The sequence below is a fragment of the Tachyglossus aculeatus genome, unplaced genomic scaffold (assembly GCF_015852505.1).
Source record: "Tachyglossus aculeatus isolate mTacAcu1 unplaced genomic scaffold, mTacAcu1.pri scaffold_227_arrow_ctg1, whole genome shotgun sequence".
Classification (NCBI taxonomy): domain Eukaryota; kingdom Metazoa; phylum Chordata; class Mammalia; order Monotremata; family Tachyglossidae; genus Tachyglossus; species Tachyglossus aculeatus.
This window is the reverse complement of record NW_024044943.1, coordinates 69,269-97,227: the sequence shown is the minus strand read 5'-3', so window position 1 is coordinate 97,227 and position 27,959 is coordinate 69,269. Positions and strand designations below refer to the sequence as shown.

The 27,959-nt window shown below is 45.9% G+C and overlaps 1 protein-coding gene across 1 annotated transcript; it reads left to right on the top strand.

The window, feature by feature from the left end:
* The first annotated feature begins 285 nt into the window (after positions 1-285).
* On the top strand, positions 286-13,305 carry LOC119923726 (olfactory receptor 14K1-like). The gene is made up of 7 exons (XM_038743007.1): positions 286-444; positions 4,981-5,040; positions 5,511-5,651; positions 10,479-10,512; positions 10,601-10,879; positions 12,565-12,761; positions 13,009-13,305. The coding sequence occupies exons 1-7, from the start codon at positions 286-288 to the stop codon at positions 13,303-13,305; spliced, it is 1,167 nt and encodes a 388-aa protein (XP_038598935.1).
* The last annotated feature ends 14,654 nt before the right edge of the window (positions 13,306-27,959 follow it).

The following is a 27,959-nucleotide window of genomic DNA, read 5'->3' as shown; positions in this document are numbered from 1 at the left end:
GAGGTCATCATGGACCGAGGGGCCTGTGGGAAAATGGCCGCTGCCTCATGGCTCGGCGGTGGCCTGTTAGGGGTGATGTACACAGTCGGTACATTAACCCTGAGCTTCTGTGGCTCTAACTTGATCCAGCAGTTTTTCTGTGAAATCCCTTCCTTACTGAGGATCTCCTGTTCCAAAACGCATATTGTGATCGATGTCACTGTGGCCGCTGCATTTACCTTTAGTTTCATATTCTTCATTTTCATTATCATCTCATAGGTGCACATCTTCCGGGCCGTGCTGAGGATGCCGGCCACCGAGGGCTGGGCCAAATCCTTCTTCACCTGTGTGCCTCACCTCATCGTTGTCACTGTCTTCTTCTCGACTGGCGCCATTGCCTACTTCAAACCCGTGTCATATTCCCTCTCGACCCTGGACCTGCTGGTCTCCGCGTTATACACTGTGGTGCCCTCCGCTCTGAACCCCCTCATCTACAGCCTGAGGAACCGAGACATGAAAACGGCCCTGGGGAGGGTCCTGAGGGGGCACCCATTCCTCCAGAGTAAAGATCCCCTCTTTTTGACCTGACATTTGCCCCCAGAATGTTTCCAAATCCCCTGGTAATGAACTGCACTGTATTAGGTGTTGTTGTTTCTCCTTCCCTGGTGATCAATCGGTGGTATTTATTGGGTGCTTACCCTGTGCAACCAAGCTTTTGGGACAGTCCAACACAACAGAATTGGCAGACGTTCCTCTCCCATAAGGAGCTTAAAGTCTTGAACACTCTTCCTTACAATATCTCCCTTCCCTTGACTTCCCATATTCCAAATCTGTCCCCGGCTAAATTGCTATCTATCCAGAATCATAAGACATTCCGTTTTCAGCAGATCCATTTCATGTCCACTAAAGAACACTCTCCCCACCTTCACAGCCTTATTGCAGGCAAATCTTCTCCAAGAGGTCTTCCCTGACCAAGCCCTCATTTCCTCTTCTTCCACTCCCTTCCGCTTCACCCTTGCACTTGGATTTGCTCTCTTTATTCACCCCTTCCTCAGCCCCACAACACTTATGTGCATAACCGTAATTTATTTATTTATATTCATTTCTGTCTCCCCAGTAGTCTGTAAACTCACTGTGGGCAGGGAACGTGTCTACTGACTCTGTTATAGTATACTATCCCAGGCGCTGAGTATAGCATTCTGCCCATGGTAAGCACTCAATTAATACCACTGATTGATTGATTGGTTAATATGGTCCCAGATGACTTTCCATGCAATATTTTAGCATTAAGTGGCTAGCTTTCTTCTCTCTAGAATCCAGGTGCTCTCCCAGAATTGATTCCCAATGCTTGGGAATAGTATGATGTAGTATTTGGGTGGTTCGGGTTTGAAGGTTTCCCTGCCTCCACCCACCCTATATATTCACCGTCCTTTCTGGGTTGCCCGGACCCTTAGGTCATTACCCCCAAGGACATGGTTACTTACCACGCCCCTGTCCCACAGCACTTACGTCCAAATCCTTACACTCGGTTCCTTCCCTCGGGAATTCACTTGAATGTCTGCCTCCCCGATAAGATTGCAAGCCCCTTGAGATAGGGTTCCTGTTTAACAAGCCTAGTGTTTTCTCCAAAGTCTTAGAACAGTGCTCTGGTAGAGCTCACCAAATGGGGAAGCAGAATAGCCTAGCAGAAAGACCCCAAGCCGGGGAATCAGAGGACCTGGGTTCTAATCCCCTTTCCACCACTTGTCTGCTCTGTGACTGTGACCTTGGTCAAGTCACTTCTCTGTGGTTCAGTTTCCTCATCTGTAAAATGAGGATGAAGGCTGTGAACCCCATGTTAAACGGAAGCTGTGTCCAACCTGATTAGCTTGTATCTACCCCCAGTGCTTATACAGTTCTTGGCACATTGCAAGTGCTTAACAAACGGCACAGTTATTATTATTACTATCTTCAATGAACAAGAGAGCAAAAGCACAGAAAAACAGAGAGAGGAAAGAGTTAGATAAGGGGGGATCCCAGATCATACAGAAGGAATCATAAAGAGACTACTGATTACAAAACTGATTCCAGATGACAGAAAACTAGCCTCTGAGAAGACATCTTAGAATCTATGAGGAGATGGTACTGGTAAGAAGAAATTGTACCAGCCTCCTTCACTTGATGCCATCCATCATCAATCATCACCATCAATGGTGTTTATTGAGCACTTACTGTGTACAGAGCACTGGACTAAGTGCTCAGAGAGTACAGTGTAACAGATAAGCAGCATGGCATAGTGGATAGAGCATTGGCTTGGGGTCATGGGTTCTCATCCTGGCTCTACCATCTGTCTGCTGGGTAACCTTTTGCAAGTCCCTTCACTTCTCTATGCCTCAGTTTCCTCCTCTGTAAAATGGGGATCGAGAATGTGAGTCCCACTGGGACAGTCTTTTAGACTGTGAGCCCACTGTTGGGTAGGGACTGTCTCTATATGTTGCCAATTTGTACTTCCCAAGCGCTTAGTACAGTGCTCTGCACATAGTAAGCGCTCAATAAATACGATTGATGATTGATGATGACAGGGACTGTGTGCAACCTAATTTGCTTGTAACCACCCCAGCATTTAGTACAGCTCTTGGAACATAGTAACTGCTTAACAAATACTATTATTATTATTATTATTTTCATTGCAGTATAACAGAGTTGGTAGACACCTTCCCTACCCACAAGAAGTGAAAAGGCTAGAGAGGGAGACAGGCATTAATCTAATTAAATAACATGATATACAATTCATAATTTATAAATATGAAGTGTTGTGGGGTTGAGAGTAGCTTGATTATCCTCGTGGTGAAGCCAGGATGATTCATTCATTCAATCATATTTGACAGCACAGTAGATTCTGGGGGCTTTCAGTCACGAGGTTCCCTCAGAAGAAAAGAGGAATACTGCTTTCTCCAAAGGGAACAGAGAGGTCACGTGGGAAGGATTATAAATTGCCACTCGAGAGGAGTGCAGAATGTGAAAAACACCATCTTTTGGGAACTCCTCAACAAGAGAGTGATGTCTCCTCCCAAATACTACCATAGACCAATCAGTGGTACTTATTGAGTGCTTACTGTATGCAGGGCACTGGACTAAGCGCTCGGGAGAGTACAATATAACAAAGTTGGGGGATATGTTCCCTGGCCATAATGAGCACCCAGTCCAGAGGGAGAGACAGACTTTAATCAATAAATCAGTGGTATTTACTGAACGGTTCCTTTATGCAGAGCTCTGTATTAAGCACTCAGGAGAGTGCAATATAACAGAGTTGGGAGACAAGTTCCCTTACCACTACGAGCTTGAGCAAAAAGGGGAGGTTTTAAGTCTGGGAGAAATGTGATGAGAAATCTCCTGTTTCCATCCATTGGTAAGTGCCAACGTGCATCAGGAAATCCATTTCAGTGATCTTCAGCTGTTCATTGTCTATGTGAGTTCCTGTCTCATCCTTGTATTCCTCTAGCTTAATAAGCGCTTACTATATTCCAAGCACAGGGCTAGGCTCTGGAGTAGATACAAGATTGGACAGAGTCCATGTCCCACAAGGGGCTCACAGTCTAAATTGGAGGGAGAACAGATATTTTTATAGGTACTAAGTACTTAGTGAGTGTCTTGTAATAATAATAAAAATAATAATGATTGTGGTATTGGTTATGTGCTTACTATGTTCCAGGCACTGTACTAAGGGCTGGAACTGCTCTAAGTGATGAACTTGATACAAGATTGGACATAGCCCATATCCCACATGGTGCTCACACTCTAAGTAGAATGGAGAAACATTTTTTTCTTTATTGATACTTGTTAAGCACTCAGTATGTACCTAGTATTGTTCTAAGCGTTGGGAGAGATACAAGATAATACAAGATAATAACAATAATAACAATAATAATAATGGTATTTGTTAAGCGTTTACTATATGTCAATCTCTGTTCTAAGCACTGAAGTAGATACAAGGAAATTATGTTGTCCCACATGGGGCTTATAGTCTTAGTCTTAATCCCCATTTTACAGGTGAGATAACTGAGGCACAAAGTTAAGTGGCTTGCCCAAGGTCACACAGCGGACGAGTGGAAGAGGTCAGATTAGAACCCACTTCCAAGCCCATGCTCTTTCCACTAAGCCATGCTGCTTCTCTAATAATCAGATTGGGCATAAACTCTCTCCCACATGGAGCTCGCAGTTCACATAGCAGGGAGAAAAGGTCATTAATCACTATTTACAAATAAAGGAACTGAGGCCAGGGAAGTTCATTCATTCATTCAATCGTATTTATTGAGCACTTACTGTGTTCAGAGCACTGTACTAAGCCCTTGGAAAGTACAAGTCGGCAACACATAGAGACGATCCCTACCGAACAACGGGCTCACCGTCTAGAAGGGGGAGACAGACAACAAAACAAAACAAGTTATGTAACTGTCCCAAGGTCCCAAGGTCTCACAGCAGGTCACATGGCAAGGTAGTGGCAGATCTATAATTAAAACTCTGTCTCTTGATCTAGGTATCTCCTTGAATTTTGTTTGTTCTTTGTGCTTCAGTCTCCCTATCTTTGTTTCTCTTCATCTGCCTGTCTTTAAGTCACCCTGCCACTTCGTGTTTACCTTTAATCAATCAATCGTATTTATTGAGCGCTTGCTGTGTGCAGAGCACTGTACTAAGCGCTTGGGAAGTACAAGTTGGCAACATATACCTTTGTGTTTATTTGGGAGAGGAGAGTGGTAAACTGTCAGATATGAAGGGAGAGGGCATTCCAAGGGCAGATAGGCTAGTGTGACTAGATAAATAAGACGAGTTGCAGTATCTCAATCCTCACTAACATTTAGGAACAGGGACCGTTCCCTAGGGAATAAATAGGTTTGAATGCTTGCCTTCATTCCAGGCTAGAGGAAGAAGAAAAAGGCATCTGAGAGGTCCTATGCAACCTAACAATTTCACTTTTTCTGTGTTTTTCTCAGTGATACTCAATTGTATTCTTGGTACCCTCAGGCAATCCACATGGTCAATCACACAGTTGTGACGGCATTCCTCCTGCCGGGTTTCTCGGAGGTCCGAGTGCTGCAGCTGGTCCATGCCACAGTGTTCCTCCTGCTCTATCTGGAGGCCCTGACAGGAAGTCTCCTCATCATCGCAATCACCGTTCTCGACCGGCGCCTCCACACCCCCATGTACTTCTTCCTCAGGAACCTGTCCATCCTCGACCTCTGCTACATCTCCATCACCATCCCCAAGTCCACCCACAACTACCTGATCAACAACAGATCCATCTATTTCGGATGCTCTGTGGCCCAGGTCTTTTTGGTGGTTCTGTTTAATGCTTCAGAGCTGTTCGTCCTCACGATGATGTCCTACGATCGCTATGCCATCATCTGCCACCCCCTGCACTATGATGTCATCATGGACCGAGGGGCCTGTGGAAAGATGACCTTCATCTCCTGGCTCAACGGGTGGCTGTGTGGGCGATGTACTCAGCTGGCACGTTCATATTAAGCTTCTGTGAGTCCAACGTGATCCCGAAGTTCTTCTATGATGTACCCTCCTTACTGAAGATCTCCTGTTCAGAAATGCACACTGTTGTTGATGTCAGCGTGGCTATGGGTATCAGCTTTGGTTTCGTCTCCTTCATCTCCATCCTTGTCTTCTACATTGTCAACCGGAAGGTTCGCCTACTTCAAATCTGTATCAGACTCCCCCTCGATGCTGGACCTGCTGATGCCATTGTTCTACACTGTGGTCCCCCACCCTGAGCCCCCTCATCTACAGCCTGATGAACAGGGACATGAAGGCCGTTTTGAGCAAAGTTTGTGGCTGAAACCCATTTCTCTTATCTACTCTCCCCTCTGCATCGACTTTGAAATTGGCTGTGTACTCCTTAAGAACTTTATTACTCACTCCGGCCACAGGACACTCGTATGAATAGTCTCATGCTCTACTATTTCCCCTAACCCTGATCTACTTTAATGCCTGTCTCCTCCTCTAGACTGTAAGCTTCTTGAGGGCAAGTATCATGTGTACCAAGTTCTTTGCATTGTACTCTCTCAGGTGCTTAGTACAGTGGTCTGAAAACAGTAAGTGCTCAATAAAAATCTATTGTTTAATTGATTGATGGCCGTCCCAATCCCCAACATGGGGACAGGAAGCCACAAAGCTAAGAGGGGACAATGGGAGAGACAAAGAAGACAGAGAAGGACGATGGGCAGAGAGAAATTGGGAAGACCCTGGAAACCTTGGCTGGAGTGGTTAGAGGATGGTGAGAGGCTGCTGTGGGACTGGTGGTGGTCCCACAAAGACAGGACATCCAGGACCAAGGGGGTAGGGGTGTAGAGGAGGAGGATTACCCAGGAATCATTGCTACAGGTAAAAATGAAGTTAAGTAATTTGCCCAAGGTCACACAGCAGACAAGTGGCAGAGCCAGGATTAGAACCCAGGTCTTCTCACTCCCAGGCCAGTGTTCTTCCCACAAGACCACAGTGTTTCTTTTTGCCTCTCTCTCTGTCTCTCTAACTATATATCCCTTTCTTTCCCCCATCCCATTCTGTTTGTTTTCTTTCCTCTGTCTCTCTCTACCTCTTTCTCCCTCTCCTATTCTACCTCTTTTCTATCTTTCCACCTCTCTTTGTATTCACCCTTCTGGTGACTATCAACATATTGTAGCGTTTCTGCCTTTGGATCTGTCTCAAACTTCACTCTTCTCTATTTCTCTGTCTTAATGCCTCTATTCTTCTCATTTTTTCTGGGTTTCTATAGGTTTCAATTTATATTTCTTTGACTTTCTTTTCTTGTTTCAGGCCTTTTGTGTCTATCTCTCTGCATGTCCTTAGCCGTAGTAACAGTGGAGTAGTAGTAGTAGCAGCAACAGCAGCAGTAGTAGTAGTAACAGTCATAGTAGTAATAGTGCTAGTAGTTGTACTGACATCTGCCTTCCTTCTAGAATGTAAGCTGATTATGGGCAGGGACATATCTACTAATTTTCTTGTAGTGTACTTTCCCAAGCACTAAGAGCAGTGCTCTGTACATAATAACCACTGATTGATTGATTGATAATAGTAGTAGTAATAATAACAATTATGGTATTTGTAAAGTGCTTACTATGTGCCAAGCACTAGTCTAAGCACTGTGGTAGATACAGGGTAATCACGTTGTCCCATTTGGAGCTCGAAATTTTAATCCCCATTTTACAGATGAGGTAACTGAGGCACAGGGAAATTAAGTGGCTTGCCCAAGGTCCAGGTCCGTGCTTTTTTCACTCTTCTACTAAGCCAAACTGCTTAACACTGCTACTTCTCCCTATAGTACTACTGTATAGCAATAGTGGTAGTAGTAATACAATACTCATTATGGGCAGACATCAATCATGTCTGTTAATTCTGTTGTACTCTCTCAGGCACTTAGAACAGCACTCTGTACATGGTAAACACTCTATGAATATCACTGATTGATTGATTTATTCATTGATAGTAATGATAATATAGTAATAGCAGTAGAGGTAGTAGTACTATTACTACTAAAAGAAGTAGTGTAGCAATATTACTACACTAGACTGTGTACTGATTAGTACTTCTAGACTGTGAGCCTGTTGTTGGGTCTCTATATGCTGCTGAATTGTACTTTCTAAGCACTTAGTATAGTGCTCTGCACACAGTAAGCGCTCAATAAATATGATTGAATGAATGAATTAGTAATATGTTCCATGTCCACAAGGAAATTTCAGTCAATCATATTTCTTGAGCGCTTACTCTTTGCAGAGCACTTTCTTAAGGACTTGGGAGAGTGCAATACAACAATAAACGGACACATTCTCTGCCCACAATGAGTTGCAGTCTAGGCAGGGAGGCAAACATAAGAAATTATTTACAACAGAAGTGATCAAAATAAATCAATCAAACAGACATGTACACTTAAATGTGAAGGAGAGTATCAATGGCTCCTAAATAATAGAATTGGCCGAAGGGACGATATGGCTCAAGGTGCTGGGAAATTAATCCGGGAAAGCTTGATGGAAGAGGAAGGATTTTGGGAGAAATTTGAATGTAATAATAATAATAACAGTACTTTTTAAGCACTATGTGCCAAATACTGTTCTAAGCACTGATGTAGATAACAGTTAATTAGGGTTGGACACAGTCCCTGTCCCACATGGGGCTCACACTTTTAATCCCCATTTTATAAAATCCTCATTTTACAATTTTACAATTTACATCAAATTGTCAATGACATAACTGAGGAGCAGAAGTGAAGTGGGTTGCTGAACGTCATTCATTCATTCAATCGTATTCATTGAGCGCTTACTGCGTGCAGAGTACTGTATTAAACTGTTGGGAAGTACATGTTGGCAACATATAGAGACGGTCCCTACCCAACAAGGGGCTCACAGTCTAGAAGGGGGAGATAGACAACAAAACAAAACAAAACATGTGGACAGGTGTCAAGTCATCAGAATAAATAGAAGTAAAGCTAGATGCACATCATTAACAAGATAAATAGAATATTAAATATGTACAAGTAAAATAAAAAGAGTAATAAATCAGTGCAAACATATATACAGGTGCTGTGGGGAAGGGAAGGAGGTAGGGCGGGGGGATGGGGAGTGGGAGAGGGAATAGGGGGCTCAGTCTGGGAAGGCCTCCAGCAGGAGATGAATTCTCAGTAGGGCTTTGAAGGGAGGAAGAGAGTTAGCTTGGTGGATGTGCAGAGGGAGGGCATTCCAAGCCAGGGGGAGGACGTGGGCTGGGGGTCGACGGCAGGACAGGCGAGAACGAGGCACAGTGAGGAGGTGAACGGCAGAGGAGCAGAGGCTGGGCTGTAGAAGGAGAGAAGGGAGGTGAAGTAGGAGGGGGTGAGGTGATGGAGAGCCTTGAAGCCGAGAGTGAGGAGTTTTTGCTTGATGCGGAGGTTGACTGGTAGCCACTGGAGATTTTTGAGGAGGAGAGTAACATGCCCAAAGAGTTTCTGCACAAAGGTGATCCGGGCAGCAGCGTGAAGTATAGACTGACGTGGGGAGAGACAGGAGGATGGGAGATCAGAGAGGAGGCTGATGCAGTAATCCAATCAGAATAGGATGAGAGACTGAACCATCAAGGTAGCGGTTTGGATGGAGAGGAAAGGGAGGATCTTGGTGATTTTGCGTAGGTGAGACCGGCAGGTTTTGGTGACGGATTGAATTTGAGGGGTGAACGAGAGAGCAGAGTCGAGGGTGATGCCAAGGCTGCAGGCCTGTGAGACGGGAAGGATGGTAGTGCCATCAACAGTGACGGGAAAGTCAGGGAGAGAGCAGGGTTTGGGAGGGAAGATAAGGACTTCAGTCTTGGACATATTTAGTTTTAGATGGCCGGCAGACATCCAGATGGAGATGTCCTGAAGGCAGGAGGAGACACGAGCCTGAAGGGAGGGAGGGAGAGCGGGGCAGAGATGTAGATTTGGGTGTCATTAACGTAGAGATGATAGTTGAAGCCGTGGGAGCAAATAAGTTCACCAAGGGAGTGAGTGTAGATGGACAACAGAAGGGGACCCAGCACTGACCCTTGAGGAACCCCTACAGTAAGGGAATGGGAGGGGGAGGAGGAGCCCGCAAGGGATACTGAGAATAAACGGCCAGAGAGACAAGAGGAGAACCAGGAGAGGACGGAGTCTGTGAAGCCAAAGTTGGATAGCGTTTTGAGGAGAAGGGGGTGTTCCACAGTGTCGAAGGCATTTGAGAGATCGAGGACGATTAGGATAGAGTAGGAGCTGTTGAATTTGCAAAAAGAAGGTCATTAGTGACCTTTGAGAGGGCAGTGTCCATGGAGTGTAGGGGACGGAAGCCAGATTGGAGGTGGTCGAGAAGAGAGTTGGCGTTGAGGAATTCAAGGCAGCGGGTCTAGACGACTTGTTCAGGGAGTTTGGAAAGGAATGGTAGGAGGAAGATAGGGAAATAACTAGAAGGGGACATGGGATCAAGAGAGCGTTTTTTTAGGCTGGGGAGACGTGGACATGTTTGAAGGCAGCGGGGAAGGAACTAGTGGAGAGTGAGCGGTTGAAAGAGGAAGTTAAGGAGGGGAGGAGGGAAGGGGCGAGAGATTTCATAAGATGAGAGGGGATGGGGTCAGAAGCACAGGTGGCTGGAGTAACACTTGAGAGGAGGGAGGAGATCTCATCTGAGGATACTGCTGGGAAGGATGGGAGAGTAGCAGAGAGGGTTGAGAGCAGGGGGGTTGGAGAAGGGGAAGGAATGACTTTGGGGAGCTCAGACCTGATGGAGCTAATTTTACTAATGAAGTAGGAGGCCAGATAATTGGGGGTGAGGGATGGAGGAGGGAGAGGAGCAGGGGGCCTGAGAAGGTAGTTACATGTACGGAAGAGCTGATAATATACAGGTCACACAGTGGATAAGTGGCGAAGCCAGAATTAGAACCCTGGCACTTCTGACTGCCAGGACCGGGGTGTTTTCCACTAGGCTACAGTGCTTCTTACGTCTGTGCTTTTCTCTGGATTATTCTCCTTCCCTCAGACTGATCTCAAACAACATGACCAGTGCCATCAAGGTGACGGGATTCCTCTTTGTGGGATTCTCGGAGATCCGGGATCTGCAGCTGGTCCATGCCACGGTGCTCCTCCTGGTCTACCGAGAAGCCCTGACAGGGAATCTTCTCTTCATCGCTGTCGCCGTCCTCGACCGCTGCCTCCACACCTCCATGAACTTCTTCCTTAAGCACCTGTCCTTATTTGATTTCTGCTTCATTTCTGTCACTGCCCCCAAGTCCATCATCAACTCCATGTCCAACCGTAGAGAAGTCTGTTTTGAGGGCTGTGTAGCCCAGGTCTTTTTGGAGATTCTCTTCGTTTCTTCAGAGCTGTCCATCCACACGGCGATGTCTTACAACAGCTACGCCGCCATCTGCCACCCACAAGGTAAGCAGGGTATCCCACGTGGAGCTCACAGTCTAAATCCCCCTTTTACAGATGAGGTAACTGATATTAAGTGGCATGCCCAAGGTTACACAGCGGACAAAAGGAGGAGGCGGGATTAGAACCCACATCCTCTGATTTCGCAAGCCCGTGCTCTTTCTCTGCTGTTACGCTGCTACTCATGCAAGCCATCCTTCTCATATAAGTGCTGTGGGGCTGAGGTATCAAAGTGCTGATGAGGTACAGACCTCAGTTTGTAGGCGAACCAGAAGGGAGCCAAAATAGAGTGATCGCTTGAGAGTTTAGTCAGGGAAGGCTACTGAGAGAAGGTATGATTTTAATAAGGCTTTGAAGCCGGGGAGAATGATCAACTTTTGACTATGAAGGAAGAGGAAATTCCAGGCCAGAGGGAGCTTGTAGACAAGGGGTAATTGGAGAGATGGACGTGATTGAGATTCACCGAATAGGGTGGCATTAGAGGAGAGAAGTGTCCGGGCTGGGTTGTAGTGCAGGATTAGCGAGGAAGTAGAAGGGCAAGAGCTGATGTGAGTTGGTGCTTGATATGGAGAGGGTTGTGTAACCACTGGAGGATTTTGAGGAGAGGGGAGATGGGCATATATAACAAAGCAAGCAGGGGAGTCTGTGTAGCCTTGGTCCTTGCTGATAAAAAAGAATACCATTCTTCATTACAGTCTTCATTTCATTCACAGTCTTTTAGACTGTGAGCCTGTTGTTGGGTAGGGACCGTCTCTATATGCTGCCAACTTGTACTTCCCAAGCGCTTAGTACAGTGCTCTGCACACAGTAAGCGCTCAATAAATACGATTGATTGATTGACAAGACGAGGTTCCTTCCATGAAGTTGCCCAATCGTGCAATCCGTCAATGGTATTTCCTGAGTGTTAACTATGTGCAGAGCACTATACCAAGTGCTTGGAAGATATAACAGAATTGATAATAATAATTATGGTATTTGGTAAGTGGTTCTATGTGTCAGGCACCGTACTAAGCAAAGTAGATACAAGTAAATAGTACTGGACATTGTCCCTATCAGACATGGGGCTCGCAGTCTTAATACCCAGTTCACAGATGAGTTAACTGAGACACAGAGAAGTGAAGTGACTTGTCCAAGGCCACACAGCAGAATTAGCAGAAACGTTCCCTTCCCATAATGAGCTTTAAGTCTCGAGCCTTCTCTCTGAGTGTTTCCGTCCTTATCTTTATTCACCCCTCCCTCAGCCCCACTGCACTTATGGTCATATCTGTAAATCACTCATTACTATAAATTCATTCAATCGCATTTATTGAGCGCTTACTGTGTGCAGAGTACTGTACTAAGCGCTTGGGAAGTACAAGTTTGCAACATATAGATACGGTCCCTACCCAACAGCGGGCTCGATTCCAGAAAGGTAGCTCATTGTGGGCAGGAAATGTATCTACCAGCTATGTTACACTATTTATAGCATACTCTCCCAAGGGCTTAGCATAGCCTTCTGCAGGCAGTAAGTGCTCAATAAATACAACTTATCGATTGATCGATTGATTGATTGTCTGAAATCAGGTACTACCACAAGATGCCTAAAGGCATCCCGTCGTACATGGCCAACATCTCCACGGTGATGGAATTCCTCCTGCTGGGATTCTTGGAGATCCGGGAGTTGCAGCTGGTCCACCTGGTGTACCTGGCAGCCGAGAAGGGGAATCTCCTCATGGTCGTCGTCTCCACCCTTAACCAATGCCTCCATACCTCCATGTGCTTCTTTCTCAGGCTCCTGTCCTTCAGTGATCTGTGTCTCATCTCCGTCACCATCCCCAAATCCATCCTCGACGGCCTGACCGACCGTGGAGAAATCTCCCTCCTGGGCTTTTCTGCCCTGCTCGTTTTAGTTGTTTTATTGCTGTTTCGGAGCTGTCCTTCCTCACGACGATGTGCTATGGCTGCTTCGCCGCCATCTGCCACCCCCGTGCTACGACCTCATCATGGACCGAGGGGTCATTGGGAAGATGGCGACTGCCTCCTGTCTCAGCGTGGGGCTAATCGGGGCGATGTACTTAGCCGGGAAGTTCACATTAAGCTTCTGCGAGTCCAACGTGATCCAGCAGTTCTTCTGTGACGTCTCCTTTTTACTGAAGATCTCCTGTTCAGAAACGCACGCTGTCATTGACGTCAGCGGGGCTGTGGATATCGGCTTTGGTTTCATCTCCTTCGTCTCCATCGTCGTCTCCAACATCCGCATCTTCACGGCCGTGCTGCGGTTCCCGTCCCCCGAGAGTTGGGCCAACGCCTTTGCCAACTGTCTGCCCTACCTTGACTTCATCACTGTTTTTTGCTCGACTGGATCTGTTGCCTATCTCGAGCCCGTTTCAGACTTCCCCTCGACGCTGGACCTGCTCTTGTCCATGTTCTACTCTGAGGTGCCCCTGCCATGAACCCCATCATCTACAGCCTGAAGAACTGCAACATGGAGGCCGCCATGGAGAGGGTGAGGAAATGGGACACATAAAGGCAGCCACGGAAAGGGGGCTGAGCATGAGAGGATGGCCCTGAGGAAGAGAGTCAGGCAGGCTGCCCTATGGAATGTGCTGGTGTGAGGGATGGCCCTGAGTAATAGGGATATGAACGCCTCTCTGAGGAAAACTTTGAGTTGACTCATTTACCAAAAGTCAAATAAACCTTTTCACATCAATTTGCCCCTTCCTAACTCAGCACCCTTTTGTCCTACTATAACCCAGCCCCCACATTTCGCTCCTCTAATGCCAGACTAATCATTGTACCTCCATCTTGTCTACCTCACTGTCGAACCCTCGCCTGTGTCCTGCCTCTGGCCTGGAATCCCCTCCCTTTTCATGTCCAACAGACAATGACTCTCCCCACTGTCAAAGCCATATTGAAGTTACAACTCCTCCAAAAGGCCTTCGCTGACTAAGCCCTCCTCTATCACTCCCTTCTGCGTCGTCTGTGCACTTGGATTTGCATACTTTATTGACTCCTCCTTCTGCCCTGCAGCACTTATGTCCATATTTGATATTTAGTTATTTATTTATATTCATGTCTATCTCATCATCTAGATTGTAGCTCATTGTGGGTGGGGAGTATGTCTACCAACTCTTTTGTACTGTATTCTCCCATGTGTTTAGTACAGTACTCTCTACATAGTACGCGTTCAATCAATATGACGATTTGATTGATTACTGTCTGCCTATGCTTTCGAGTCATCTCTGACCAATAGCAATGCCATAGACACATCTCTCCCATCTCATTTCACCTCCATCTGAAATTGTTCTGGTAGTGGATCCATAGAGTTTTCTTGGTAAAATCAAGAAGTGGTTTACGGTTGCCTCCTTCGAAGCAGTAAACTTTAATCTCCACCCTCGACTCTTCTCCATGCTGCAGCTGCCCAGCACAGGTGAGGTTTGACCTGTAGCAAATTTCCTGCCACTCGCTAGCCACTGCCCAAGCTAGGAGTGGAAATCCTTCTGCTTGACTTCCCCTCCTGTACTGGAGATGGTAGAGAGCTCCACTGGTTCCTTCCCTTCTGCCTTCAAACATTCCCATGTCTCTCCCATCCTAAAAAAAACCCTCTCTTGACCCCATCTCACTTTCTAGTTATCGCCCCATATCCCTTCTACCATTCCTTTCCAAACTCCTTGAAAGAGTTGTCTACACGCACTGCCTAGAATTCCTCAACACCAACTCTCTCCTCGACCCCCTCCAGTCTGGCTTCCATCCCCTACATTCAACCGAAACTGCCCTCTCAAAGGTCAACAATGACCTCCTGCTTGCCAAATCCAACGGCTCATACTCTTTCCCAATCCTCCTCGACCTCTCAGCTGTCTTCGACACTGTGGACCACCCCCCTCTCCTCAACACGCTATCTGACCTCAGCTTCACAGACTCCATCCTCTCCTGGTTCTCCTCTTATCTCTCCGGTAGTTCATTCTCAGTCTCTTTTGCAGGCTCCTCCTCCCCCTCCCATCCCCTTACTGTGGGGGTTCCCCAAGTTTCAGTGCTTGGTCCCCTTCTGTTCTCGATCTACACGCACTCCCTTGGTGACCTCATTCGCTCCCACGGCTTCAACTATCACCTCTAGGCTGATGACACCCAGATCTACATCTCTGCCCCTGCTCTCTCCCCCTCCCTCCAAGCTCGCATCTCCTCCTGCATTCAGGACATCTCCATCTGGATGTCTGCCCGGCACTAAAACTCAACATGTCCAAGACTGAACTCCTTGTCTTCCCTCCCAATCCCTGCCCTCTCCCTCCCCCTCGTCCCCCTGTCCATCCCCCCATCTTACCTCCTTCCCTTCCCCACAGCACCTGTATATATGTATATATGCTTGTACCTAGTTATTGCTCTATTTATTTATTTATTTATTTTACTTGTACATATCTATTCTATTTATTTTGTTTTGTTCGTATATTTGGTTTTGTTCTCTGTCTCCCCCTTTTAGACTGTGAGCCCACTGTTGGGTAGAGACTTTCTCTATATGTTGCCATCTTGTACTTCCCAAGCGCGTAGTACAGTGCTCTGCACAAAGTAAGCACTCAATAAATACGATTGATTGATTGATTGATTGACTTTCCCATCTCTGTTGACGGCACTACCATCCTTCCCGTCTCACAAGCCCGCAACGTTGGTGTCATCCTCTACTCCGCTCTCTCATTCACCCCTCACATCCAAGGCGTCACCAAAACCTGCCGGTCTCAGCTCCACAACATTGCCAAGATTTGCCCTTTCCTCTCCATCCATACCGCTACCCTGCTCGTTCAAGCTCTCATCCTATCTCGTCTGGACTACTGCATCAACCTTCTCTTTGATCTCCCAACCTAGTGTCTCTCCCCACTTCAATCCATACTTCCTGCTGCTGCCCGGATTGTCTTCGTCCAGGAACGCTCTGAGCATGTTACTCCCCTTCTCAAAAATCTGCAGTGGCTACCAATCAATCTGCGCATCAGACAGAAACTCCTCACCTTCGGCTTAAGGCTCTCCATCACCTGGCCCCCTCCTACCTCACCTCCCTTCTCTCCTTCTACAGCCCAGCCCGCACCCTCCGCTCCTCTGCTGCTAATCGCCTCACCATACCTTGTTCTCGCCTATTCCGCCATCGACCCCCAGCCCACGTCATCCCCCGGGCCTGGAATGCCCTCCCTCGGCCCATCCGCCAAGCTAGCTCTCTTCCTCCCTTCAAGGCCCTAGTGAGAGCTCACCTCCTCCAGGAGGCCTTCCCAGACTGAGCCCCTTCCTTCCTCTCCCCCTCTTCCCCCCTCCATCCCCTCCATCTTACCTCCTTCCCTTCCCCACAGCACCTGTATATATGCATATATGTTTGTACATATTTATTAGTCTATTTATTTATTTATTTTACTTGTACATATCTATTCTATTTATTTTATTTTGTTAGAATTTTTGGTTTTGTTCTCTGTCTCCCCCTTTTAGACTGTGAGCCCACTGTTGGGTAGGGACTGTCTCTATATGTTGCCAACTTGTACTTCCCAAGCGCTTAGTACAGTGCTCTGCACACAGTAAGCGCTCAATAAATGCGACTGATTGATTGATTGGAAACTCTCCAGGTGGGACCCTGACAGGGGATGATTGATTGCTACTATTCCAAAAAGGCCACCCCTTGGTGCATCCTAAAATGTACCAGATCTAAGATGGCTTCTGTGATACTCGCCACCAGAGGGGAAATTTAAGTGCTGGGAGGTCATACAGTGCCCATTCCCTCCCAACACCCTGTTCCTTTGGACAGGCCCCATGAACAGCGAGGCCCTCTTAGATTTCATTCCTCTAACCATTCCCTGGTATTTGTTAAGTGCTTAGTGTGTCCCAGGCACTGAACTGAGCCCTGGGAAGATACATGCTAATCAGATTAGACACAGTCCCTGTCCCACATGGGGCTCACAGTCTTAGTGTACATTTTAGAGATGAGGAAACTGAGGCCCAGAAAAGTGAAGTCATTTGCCCAAAGTCAGACAGCAGACAAGTGGCAGAGGCAGGATTAGAATCCAGGTCCTTCTGATTCCAAAACCGGTGCTCTACCCATTATGCAATACTGCTTCTCCTCAGCTTCCTCCTAAAATAAAAATATTTTTGAGTAGGCATTTCATTACCTGTTCATGTATCCTCTTGACCGTAAGGTCACTGTGGGCAGGAAGAGTATTTACCAACACAAATTTATTATCCTTTCCCAAGGTTTTAGTACAGTGCTGTGCACACAGTAAGAGCTCAACAAATACCTTTGATTCATTCATTCCTCTAGACCAGAAGCTTCTTGTGGCCGGGGAATGTTTCTACCAAGTCTGTCATATGGTACTTTTCCAAGCAGCTCATACTGTGCTCTGCATACAGTAGGTGCTCACTAAATACCATTGATTCACTGGTCTAAATGAACTGACTGATTTATTGGTCTGAGACTATTTTCTTCCCATCAGCCCCCTCCCCCCCAAAATCTCCCAGAAACCACCATAGCTGAACCTGGAGTATAAAGCTGAGAGGGTGGATAAAGGGGAAGTGTTATATCGTTCCATTATACTCTCCCAAGAACTCATTTCAGTGCTTTGAACACAGTAAGTGCTCAATAAATATGGTTGAAAGAATGAACGAGTGAATGAATGACTGTAGGCTGACAATGCTTCATGCCTCTGTCTCCGCTAGTAAGAGCAATATGGCAGATACATTGTCCCTGTCCAACATGGGGTCACAGGTTAAGAGGGAGGGAGAGCAGGTGTTTTATTCTCATTTTACAGATGAGGTAACTGAGGCACAGAGAAGTACAGTGATTTGCCCAAGGTCACACAAATGACCAGTAGAGGACTTGGGATGAGAACCCAGCTCGTCTGACTCCCAGGCCCGGACTGTTTCCATTAGGCCACGCTGCTTCTTCTGAGATATTCAGATGGTCCTAATTCCTGGCATGAAATGAGGTTCAAATTCCCAAGGTTTTTTATTAATTCCAGAAAGGGAATGATGATTAGTCCGTTGTTGTTGTTCTAGGAAGGAGTTCCAGAGTGGGAACCACGTGAGACTGGGCAGTTGTGAGGAACAGTACTACAGGATTCTGGCCTTCCAAGTTATCTGGACGATCAACTGTCTCAGCAGAGCCCCGGGCCCGTCCTCCCACAGGGAATCCCCCAGAAAATTACCTGGCTGTCATCTGAGGGAATGGTGCAGCCATTTGGAGAGCCAAGGGTACGAGGGCAGATCCTGATCGCCCCCCCCCCCCTCACCCAAACCCTCCTATCACCTCAACCTGTGTCCAGGACCAACAAGACAAAAAGAAGTGTTCTATTTGCTAAGTGTTTAGTATACCCCAAGAATTGTTGGTGGTGCTGAGGTTCTAAGACTCTACGTTCTTTGTGGGCAGGGAAAGTGTCTGCTAACTCTATTGTATTCTCCCAATCATTTAGTCTAGTGCTCTGCACAGAGTAAATGCTCAAAAATACCACTGATTGATTTCGACAAGAAAATCACATCAGGAACAGTCTGAGAGGTTACACTAAATAGGTTTAGATATATGTCTATATCCTTATAGCCATAGGAAGATTAGTAAGAGTAATAACAATAGTATCAATCAATCAGTAGTATTTATTGAATACTTACCATTCACAGAGCACTGTAATAAGCACGTAAGAATTACAGTTGATAGACACAATTCCTGACCAAAAGAACCTTACAATCTAGTAATCTCTTTCTCCCCCTCCGTATGGGCAGGGAATGTGTCTACCAATTCTGTCGTATTGTACATTCTGAAATGCTTGTCTCTACCCCAGCGTTTAAAGCATTGCTTGGCACAGAGTAAGAACTCAACAAATACTATTATTATTATTATTATTATTATTATTATTATTATTATTATTGTGCTTATGGTTATGAAGGAGGAGAGAGTGCCAGGCCAGAAGGAGTATGTAAACAAGAGTTCAGCGGAGAGATAGATGAGATCTAGGTACAGTGAATAAGTTGGTGTTAAAGGTGCCAAGTGGACGGGCTAGGTTGTAGTAGGAGATTAGTGAAGTCAGGTAGAAGTCAGGTAATTTGTAAACCCGTTGTTGGCCTGGGAGAGTACAGTGAGAGAAGCAGCTTGGCTCAGTGGCAAGAGCACAAACTTGGGAGTCAGAGGACGTGGGTTCTAATCCCAGCTCCACCAATCCATCTTTGTCAAACACACACACACACACACACACACACACACACACACAGAGCTGAAGAAGGAAGAGAAGGAGGAGGAAAATAAGGAAGAGGTGGGGGAGGAGGAGGAAAAGGACAGAAAGAAGGAGGGGGGAATGGAAAGCAGGAGGAACAGGGGGAGGAGGAGGAAAAACAAAAGGACGAGGTGGAGGAGGAGGAGGAAACGGAGAAAGAAAAGGAGGAGGAGAAGAAGAAGGAAGAGGAGGCGAGGAGGAAAAGGAGAATGAAAAGACAAAAAGGAGGAAGGAAAAAGGAAAAGGAGAAGTAGGAGAAGAAGCAAGAGGAAGAGGAGGAGAAGAAGGAGGAAGAGGATGAGTGCTTACTTGGGAGAGTACAATCTAAACAATGTAACAGAGTTGATAGACACAGTCCCTTTCCACAAGGACCTTAGGGTCTAGAGGGGGACTGAATCAATTAATCAATCAAGCACATATTTATTAAGCACTTACTGCATGCAGAGCATTGCACTGAACGTTTGGGAGAGTACAATGCAACAGAGCTGATAGACACTATCAAATTAATCAATCAATCAGTGGTATTGATTGAGGGTTTACTACTAAGCACTTGAAAACGTACAATATAATCAATGGTATTATTGAATACTCACCATTCATTCATTCATTCATTCAATCGTATTTATTGAGCGCTTACTGTGTGCAGAGCACTGTACTAAGCGCTCGGAAAGTACAATTCGGCAATGGGTAGAGATAATCCCTACCCGTCAACGGGCTCCATAGGCGGAACACTGTACGAAGCACTTGGGAAAGTACAATATAGCAGAGTTTCCTGCCCGTAAGGAGCTTACATTCTAGAGTGGGAGACAGAATTTACCAGTCTACTCTATTCAGGACACCTTCCCATCACAGGGGACGAAACCAAATTCAGAAACTCGAACTCAGTTCAGGCCCCTCATTTCCACGGCTGCCCCATCCCTAAACATTTCCTGTCTCGGACCCTGATTCACAGATCAGTTCTTGCTCTTCTCCTCTCTTGGACTCCAATTGACAGACCTGTCCCTCATCTGCTCTTCTCTTGGAACCTATCTCTTTTGGAAGGTCACAACTCCTCCAAGAGGCATTCCCTGATTACGCCTTATGTACTTATGGCTTCCCACAGCACTTATGTTCATATCCGTAATTCATTTATTTATATTAATGTCCCTCTCTCCCTCTAGACTGTAACCTCACTGTGGGCAGGGAATGTGTCTACCAGTTCTGTTATATTGTTCTATTGGACTCTCCCAAGCACTTAGTACAGTGCTCTGCACACAGTAAATGCTCAATAAATATGATTGATTGATTGATTGATTGACCCCTGCCCACAATGAATTTTCAGTCTAGAGACGGGGACAGACCTTAATATAAATAAAGAAATTACAGATATGGGCCTAGTTTCTGTGAGACTGAGGGTGGTTGTTTCCTCAGCTGTAAAATGGAGATTCAATACCTCTTTTCCCTCCTACTTTAACTGTAAGTTCCGTGTGGGATGGGGGCTATTTCAGATCACATTGCCTGGTATCTACACCATTGATTGGCCAAATTGAGAACTTAACGATGCCGCAGTTATTATTATCATCTGTTTGGAGAAATGAGTCTTTTTGTGTTGGAATATTGCTTTCCCTTCTCTAACCATTCCCCATTGCTCACGTTCTTTCCCCAGGCTGAAACCCCCTCCCCCACATATCCAAAAGAACAGATTTCTCCCCTGTGTTTTAAGCTCTCCTAAAATTTCACCTCCTCCAATCAGTCTTGGAAATGAAGTCTTATGCTTCTACAGGATTTTCCAAGTTTTTCAAAGTTCCTTCTCTACTCCTTGTGGGCAGAGAACATGTCTATCAACTCGTATGGTATGTCAGGTCTTTCTATTGTACTCTCCAAGGGCTTAGTCTCACATTTTGCACAGTAAGCACTCAATTAATACCATTGTTTGATTGATTGTTGCACTCAGTGGGCACTCAATAAATCCTGTTACCAAATACGATTACCACCACCACCACCACCACTAGAACAACATTCAAACATCATTAGGGTTCACTTTTCTATTTGTGTGCTATTAGATGAACAATTATAGGCTTCCTAGAATAGAGATAAGAAATTCTCCAGGATCATGGAATTTTATAATGGCAAACTCTGCCTTTTGATTTAGTGCCCATCTTCTTCCTTATGATTCCCAATATTTGCTTGGACTCTGATTTCCGCAGCCAATGAAGATTTAACAATCTCAATAACAAGTTGCAATGTGAGAACTTAGAGCCAACCACACCTTAGTTGTAGCTCAGATTGTTTTCCATGGATACATTCCTTAGCATTTGTCCAGACAGTAGATTATTTAATGTTTCCTCCATTATCTGGACCACCAAGAATGTGTGCACACGAAAATGGCATTCACCAAGTGCAAAAGTTTAGTGTCACCTGCAAACTTGGTGATTGCCTTGCACACTGCCTCTCCCAGAACATTCCCTTTCTGGCTGGGAAGGAAAGGGCAGTAAATTCCCTTTGACTATGTGACTCTGACCGTAACTCTGTGTGCAAGTGTATGAGGTTGCGTTTCAGGATATACATGCTTGCATTACTTTTTATGGGTCATGGTGCATTTGAGCTTCGTGATGATGATCATGATCATGATAATAATAGTAGCAAGGATAATAATAGCATTTGTTAAGCACTTACTATATGTCAAGCGTTGTACTGAGTGTTGGAGTAAATAAAAAATAATTAGATTGGGCACAATCCTAGTCCCAGTGGGCCTTATCCAAATGGGCCTTACAATCTAAGGGGTAAGAAGAATAGGTATTACCTCACCATATTACAGTTGAGGAAACTGAGGCACAGAGAAGTTAAATGAATTTCCTAAAGTCACACAGCCATGCAGTTGGTAAAACCAGGACTAGAACCCAGCTCGTCTGATTTCTAGGTCAGGGCTTTTTCCACTAGGCCACAAGGAAGGAGAAATATTTAAATTGAAAGAAAGAGAAGAACTTCAGAACCAGGGCCCTCTTGTAATTTCTACTTTGGGTGCATATGTATGTAAAATAAATGCAAAATTAGTGATTTTATAAAGAAGAAGAGTTGGAGAAGCTTAGGGAAGCAGGGTGACCTAGTGGATAGAGCACGGACCTGGGAGTCACAAGACCTGGGTTCTAATCCTGGTTCTGCCATTTGTCTGCTGTGTGACCTTGGGCAAGTCACTTAACTTCTCTGTGCCTCAGTTGCCTCAGTTGTAAAATGGGTATTAAAATTGTAACCCCCATATGGGATAGGTACTCTAACCCACCTGATTTGCTTGAATACACCCCAGAGCTTAGTACAGTGTCTAGCACATGATAAGCACTTCACAAATATCACAATTATTATTGTTATATTATTATTATTATCGTTATTGGTATCTCCCTCCTAACATTCCTTTCCAAATTCCTACAATGAGTTGTTTAAACGCACTGCTTCCACTTTCTCTCCTACAATTCTCTCCTTGACCCCCAGAAATCTGAGTTCTGCCCCCTTCACTCCATGGAAACTGCTCTCTTTAAGGCCACTAATGACTTCCTTCTTACCATATCCAATGGTCTCTACTTTATCCTAATCTTCCCTAGCTTCTCAGTTGCCTTTGATGCTATGTACCAATTAATCAATCAATCAGTGGTATTTATTGAGATTTTATTGCGAGCAGAGCACAATATTCAGCCCTTGGAATAGTATAATACAATAAAGTTGGAAGACATGATCCTTGCCCATAAGGAGCTTACAGTCTACAGCATGAGTTTACACCCCTGTCCTCCATGTCCTCCCAGTCTTCGCCACATCCTGTGGGAAGCTTTCCATTTCTCCTCCCTGGGATTGAAATGCATTTCTGCAGGAAAATAAGGTGTGAGAGCAGCCTGTGGTCAGGTCCATTTATGCTCAGATTCTTGGGAAAAATGGATGGTAAAACAAAGGTCACAAGCCACTGGGCACCGAAATTAGGACAAAGAAAGGAACCTGAATATGCTCACTTTATCCCAGGATGGCCCTGCCTGAGGCCATGATTAAGGTTTTAGTTTAACAAAAATGTTTCATTATGATTCACCACCACACTGGACGGATGTTTTTGCCATGATTTCCTGCTCTTTGAAGGCAGATGAAGCCCTGAGGATCCTGGTGGTGGATATAGGATGGGATGACAGTGATAACAGCTGCAGAGGTGAGTTTGCAGGTTTTCTGGGGGAGGGGCATGACCGGCCAAGCGTGGAAAAAGATTTCAGGAAGCAACTCAGGGCTTTACCTACGGTTGCTAATGACCAAAAATATAGCAGACAGCAAGGGCTGGGGTAGAGGTAGGGCAGCACAGCCACTCCACTCCTGAGCCCTTTGTTAACAGGAACACTGTCTCTCCATTGTTGATACTCTCACATTGCATCTCCATCATCAGATAATGCCCACTCCTGGGCTTTGACTTTTATGAGATTCAAGTACAACTGATTCCAAATTACTTCTAGCACTTCTAGAGTGAGTCGCACTGATTTGAGAAGCAATGGTCATCAGATTCTTTTATGCAACAACTATGGTGAAATAAAAAACCTGGGAGGTTTGGATGGTGAGTTTGGAGAATAAAAGGGAAGAATGGAGGGATGATATGGAGGGGAAATGAGTACAAACTGAAGGAGCAGAGCACAACCGTTTCCTTTCACCTCCACGGTGCCACTGTAGCCTCGAGGCACCTCTGTGGTCCTGCTCCTCTTGGCCACCTAGCTCACCCTACTCCAATGTGAGGTAGGGTTATGACCGTGGCAGTAAAGTCCCAGTAGGTGGTAGCAAGAAATCAGTAACTGGTTTCTCCTGGACCTTTATCATTGCAACCTTTCTGCCCCAGGAAACATGAATGATACAGAAGGAGGGAGTGTGGAGTCTTTCAGATGTTGGTTTTTATGGCATTTGACAAGTGGTTACTATGTAACAGGCACTGCACTAAGCTCTGGGGGTAGATAAAAGCTAATCAGGTTGGACACAGTCCAGATCCCATGTAGAGCTCACAGTCTTAATTCTCATTTTTCAGATGAGATAACTGAGGTCCAGATAAATGAAGTGACTTGCTCTCTAATTCTGTGCGACTCTCATTGGCCATGCTAGAAGTAGGTCGTAATCAGTTGGAACTCGAATCCGGCAGACAAGTGGCAGAGTCGGGATTAGAACCCAGGCCCGCTGACTCCCAGGCCTGTGATCTATCCACTAGGCCATGTTGTTGTCCCTTGGGACACTGGGAGCTGTGTGCTCAGCAGGCATCTCTCTCTGCCTCTTTCCTCCCCATCAAACAGCACCTAGGAGCCATCTGAGAACCATTTTATGCTCACAATGACTTTTACGTGTCAAGATTAAAACTGATTCTTTTCTGAAACCCCTGACAAGAGGTGAGCCAAACTAAAATCGAGGGGTCTTTGTACCTGAGGTCCTGGAAATGGGAAGATTGGATACCTGGAAGTCGAGGGTGGAGACTCAAGTTTACTGCATGGAAAGAGGCAATGTTAAACCACTTCCATATTTTTGCCAAGAAATCTCTATAGATACACTACCAGAATGATTGCAGATGGAGGTGGGGTGTTCTGGGAGAAATGTATCCATTGTGTCGCTATGGGTCGGGGATGACTCAATGGCATAAGACAAGACAAGACCCAGGTCAACCAATTCTGGTACAAGTACACGTACATGGAGGAGATGTTGGGGAACGTCGCCAGAGGCTGGCAGGTGTTCGAACGCTGGATGGAGTGGCAGCCTGAAGAGCAGGCCTGGCATCCCTACATCAATTTCGAGCTGAGGTACAAAGAGGTGGACCGGGCCCGCTCCATCTACGAGCGCTTCGTTATTGTCCACCCCGATGTGAAGAACTGGATCAAGTATGCTCGCTTTGAAGAGAAGCATAGCTATTTTGCCCACACGAGGAAAGTGTACTAGAGAGCCGTGGAGTTATTTGGAACGGAACATATGGACGAACATCTCTATGTGGCCTTTGCCAAGTTTGAAGAAAATCAAAAAGAACCCAGCCCGCACCTTCCGCTCCTCTGCCGCTAATCTCCTCACCATGCCTCGTTCTCGCCTGTCCCTCCGTCGACCCCCGGCCCATGTCATCTTCTCGCCTGTCCCGCCATCGACCCCCGACCCACGTCATCTTCTCACCTGTCCCGCCGTCGACCCCCGGCCCACATCCTCCCCCTGGCCCGGAATGCCCTCCCTCCCAATATCCGCCAAGCTAGCTCTCTTCCTCCCTTCAAGGCCCTACTGAGAGCTCACCTCCTCCAGGAGGCCTTCCCAGACTGAGCACCCTCCTTCCTCTCCCCCTCGTCCCCCTCTCCATTCCCCGGTCTTACCTCCTCCCCTTCCCAACAGCACCTGTATATATGTACATATGTTTGTACATATTTATTACTCTATTTATTTTAGTTGTACATATCTATTCTATTTATTTTATTTTGTTAATATGCTTTGTTTTGTTCTCTGTTTCCCCCTTCTAGACTGTGAGCCCAGTGTTGGGTAGGGACCGTCTCTATATGTTGCCAACTTGTACTTCCCAAACGCTTAGTACAGTGCTCTGCACATAGTAAGTTCTCAATAAATACGATTGATTGATTGATTGATTGATATGGATTGAGTATATTGCTCAAGTGGGGAAATAAGAAATTAGCTAATGCCAAACACGTAGCATTAGCAATCTTTACATTTGATGTTTCAGGCTTATGATTGTAATAATTCTGATATTTGTTAAAGGCTTACTATGTACCAAGAGCTATATTAAGTGCTGTGGTAAATACAAGATGACTGGTTTGGACACAGTCCTTATCTCATTGAGGCTCACAGTTTAAGTGGAAGGGAGAACCTGTATTTAATTTCCATCTTACTGATGTAAGAACTGAGTTGGTGAGAGTTGGGATGCTGGCCGGAACTCTTCAGGTCAGAGACCAAGTGATCCCACCGCCCTTCATTAACACAGGCTCATTAAAATAGCCCCTGTTCCTCCTCAGTCCCTGCCCCTTGCGACCCCCTCTTCAACTCTCCCATATTTTCCAGAAGTTTCTCTGGAGGAGATTTTTTGCCTCCTTTCAAAAGTCAATTCCTTCACATAAACAATGGACCCCATTCCTTAGCATCTTATCAAAACTGTCTCTCCCTCCCTTCTTCCCTCCCTAATAACCATCTCGATCCGTTTGATTTTCAATGACATCTTCCCCACTGATATCAAAAATGCACGTCTCCCCTACCTAAAAAATACTTCCCTTGATCCTATGGCTCCCTCTAGTTAATGTCCCATTTCCCTCCTACCATTCCTCTCCAAAATCCTTGAGCAAGTTTTCTGTACCTTTTATATCAAATTCCCTTCCTACAATTCTCTCCTGGACTGCTTCCAATCTAGCTTCCATACCCTTAACTCCACAGGAACCGCCTTCTCAAAAGTCACTGATAATTTCCTTCTTGCCAAGTCCAGTGGTTTCTACTCCATGCTAATCCTCCTTGACCTCTCAGCTGTCTTTGAGATGGTTGATCACCCCTTTCCCATGGAAATGTTATCCAACATTGGCTTCACTGACTGCCCTATCCTGGGACTCCACTTATCCATCTTGCTGTTCATCTTCAGTCTCCTTCATAGGCTCTTCCTCTGCCTCCCACCCCCTAGCTAATAATGATGATATTTGTTAAGCACTTACTACATGCAAAGTACTGTTCTAAGTGCTGAATAGTAATTATGGTATTTGTTAAACGCTCACTATGTGCCAAGCACGGCACTAAGCGCTGGGGTAGATACAAGGTAATCAGGCTATCTACGTGGGGCTCACTGTCTTAACTCCCATTTTGACAGATGAGGTAACTGAGGCACAGAGAACTTAAGTGGCTTGCCCATGGTCACACAGCAGACAAGTGGCAGAGTGGAATTAGAGCCTATGACCTCTGACTCCTAAACCCGTGCTCTTTCTACTAAGACCCACTGCTTTGTGGGTCAAAGCTTCAAGGATCTCCATCACCTCGCCCCCTCCTACCTAACCTCCCTTCTCTCCTTCTACAACCCAGCCCACACCCTCTGCTCCTCTGCCGCTAATCTCCTCACCGTGCCTCGTTCTCACCTGCCCTTCTGTCGATCCCTGGCCCAGGTCATCCCCCTGGCCTGGAATGCCCTCCCTCCCTACATCTGCCAAGCTAGCTCTCTCCTTCCCTTCAAGGCCCTACTGAGAACTCACCTCCTCCGTGAGGCCTTCCCAGACTGAGCCCCCCACTTCCGCTACCCCTCCTCCCCCTCTCCATCCTCCCGCCTTACCTCTTTCCCTTCCCCACAACACCTGTATATATGTATATATGTTTGTATGTATTCATTACTCTATTTATTTATTTTACTTGTGCATATCCATTTCTATTTATTTCTATTTATTATTTCTATTGTTTGATCGATTGATTTGTGGGGGCCCCTCAAGAATAAGTTCTGGGTTCCCTTCTATTCTCCATCTAAACCTACTCCCTTGGAGAACTTATTCACTCCCATGGCTTCAACCACCACTTCTATGCAGATGACACCCAGATCTACATCTCCAGCCCTGATCTCTCTCTCTCTCTCTCTCTCTCTCTCTCTCCAGTCTCACACCTCCTCCTGCCTTCAAGATATCTCTACTTAGATGTCTGCTCATCACCTTAAACATACCATGTCCAAAACAGAGGTCCTTATTTTCCCATCCAAACCCTGTCCTCCCCACGACTTCCCCATCATTGTAGGTGGTACCACCATCCTTTCTGCCTCACAAGCCCATAGGCCTGGCATTATTCTTGACTCCTTTCTCTCATTCAACCCACGGATTCAATCCATCACCAAATCCTGTCGTCCCCACCTTCACAACATCGCTAAAATCTGCTCTTCCCTCTCCATCCATACTATTACCACGTTAATACAATCA

Coding starts and splice junctions, on each gene's coding strand:
- LOC119923726 (XM_038743007.1), top strand. CDS start 286: ATGCCGGCCACCGAGGGCTGGGCCAAATCCTTCTTCACCTGTGTGCCT. Junction 445..4,980: donor TCTCCGCGTTATACACTGTG/GTGCCCTCCGCT, acceptor TGGTACCCTCAG/GCAATCCACATGGTCAATCA. Junction 10,513..10,600: donor ACATGACCAGTGCCATCAAG/GTGACGGGATTC, acceptor TCTACCGAGAAG/CCCTGACAGGGAATCTTCTC.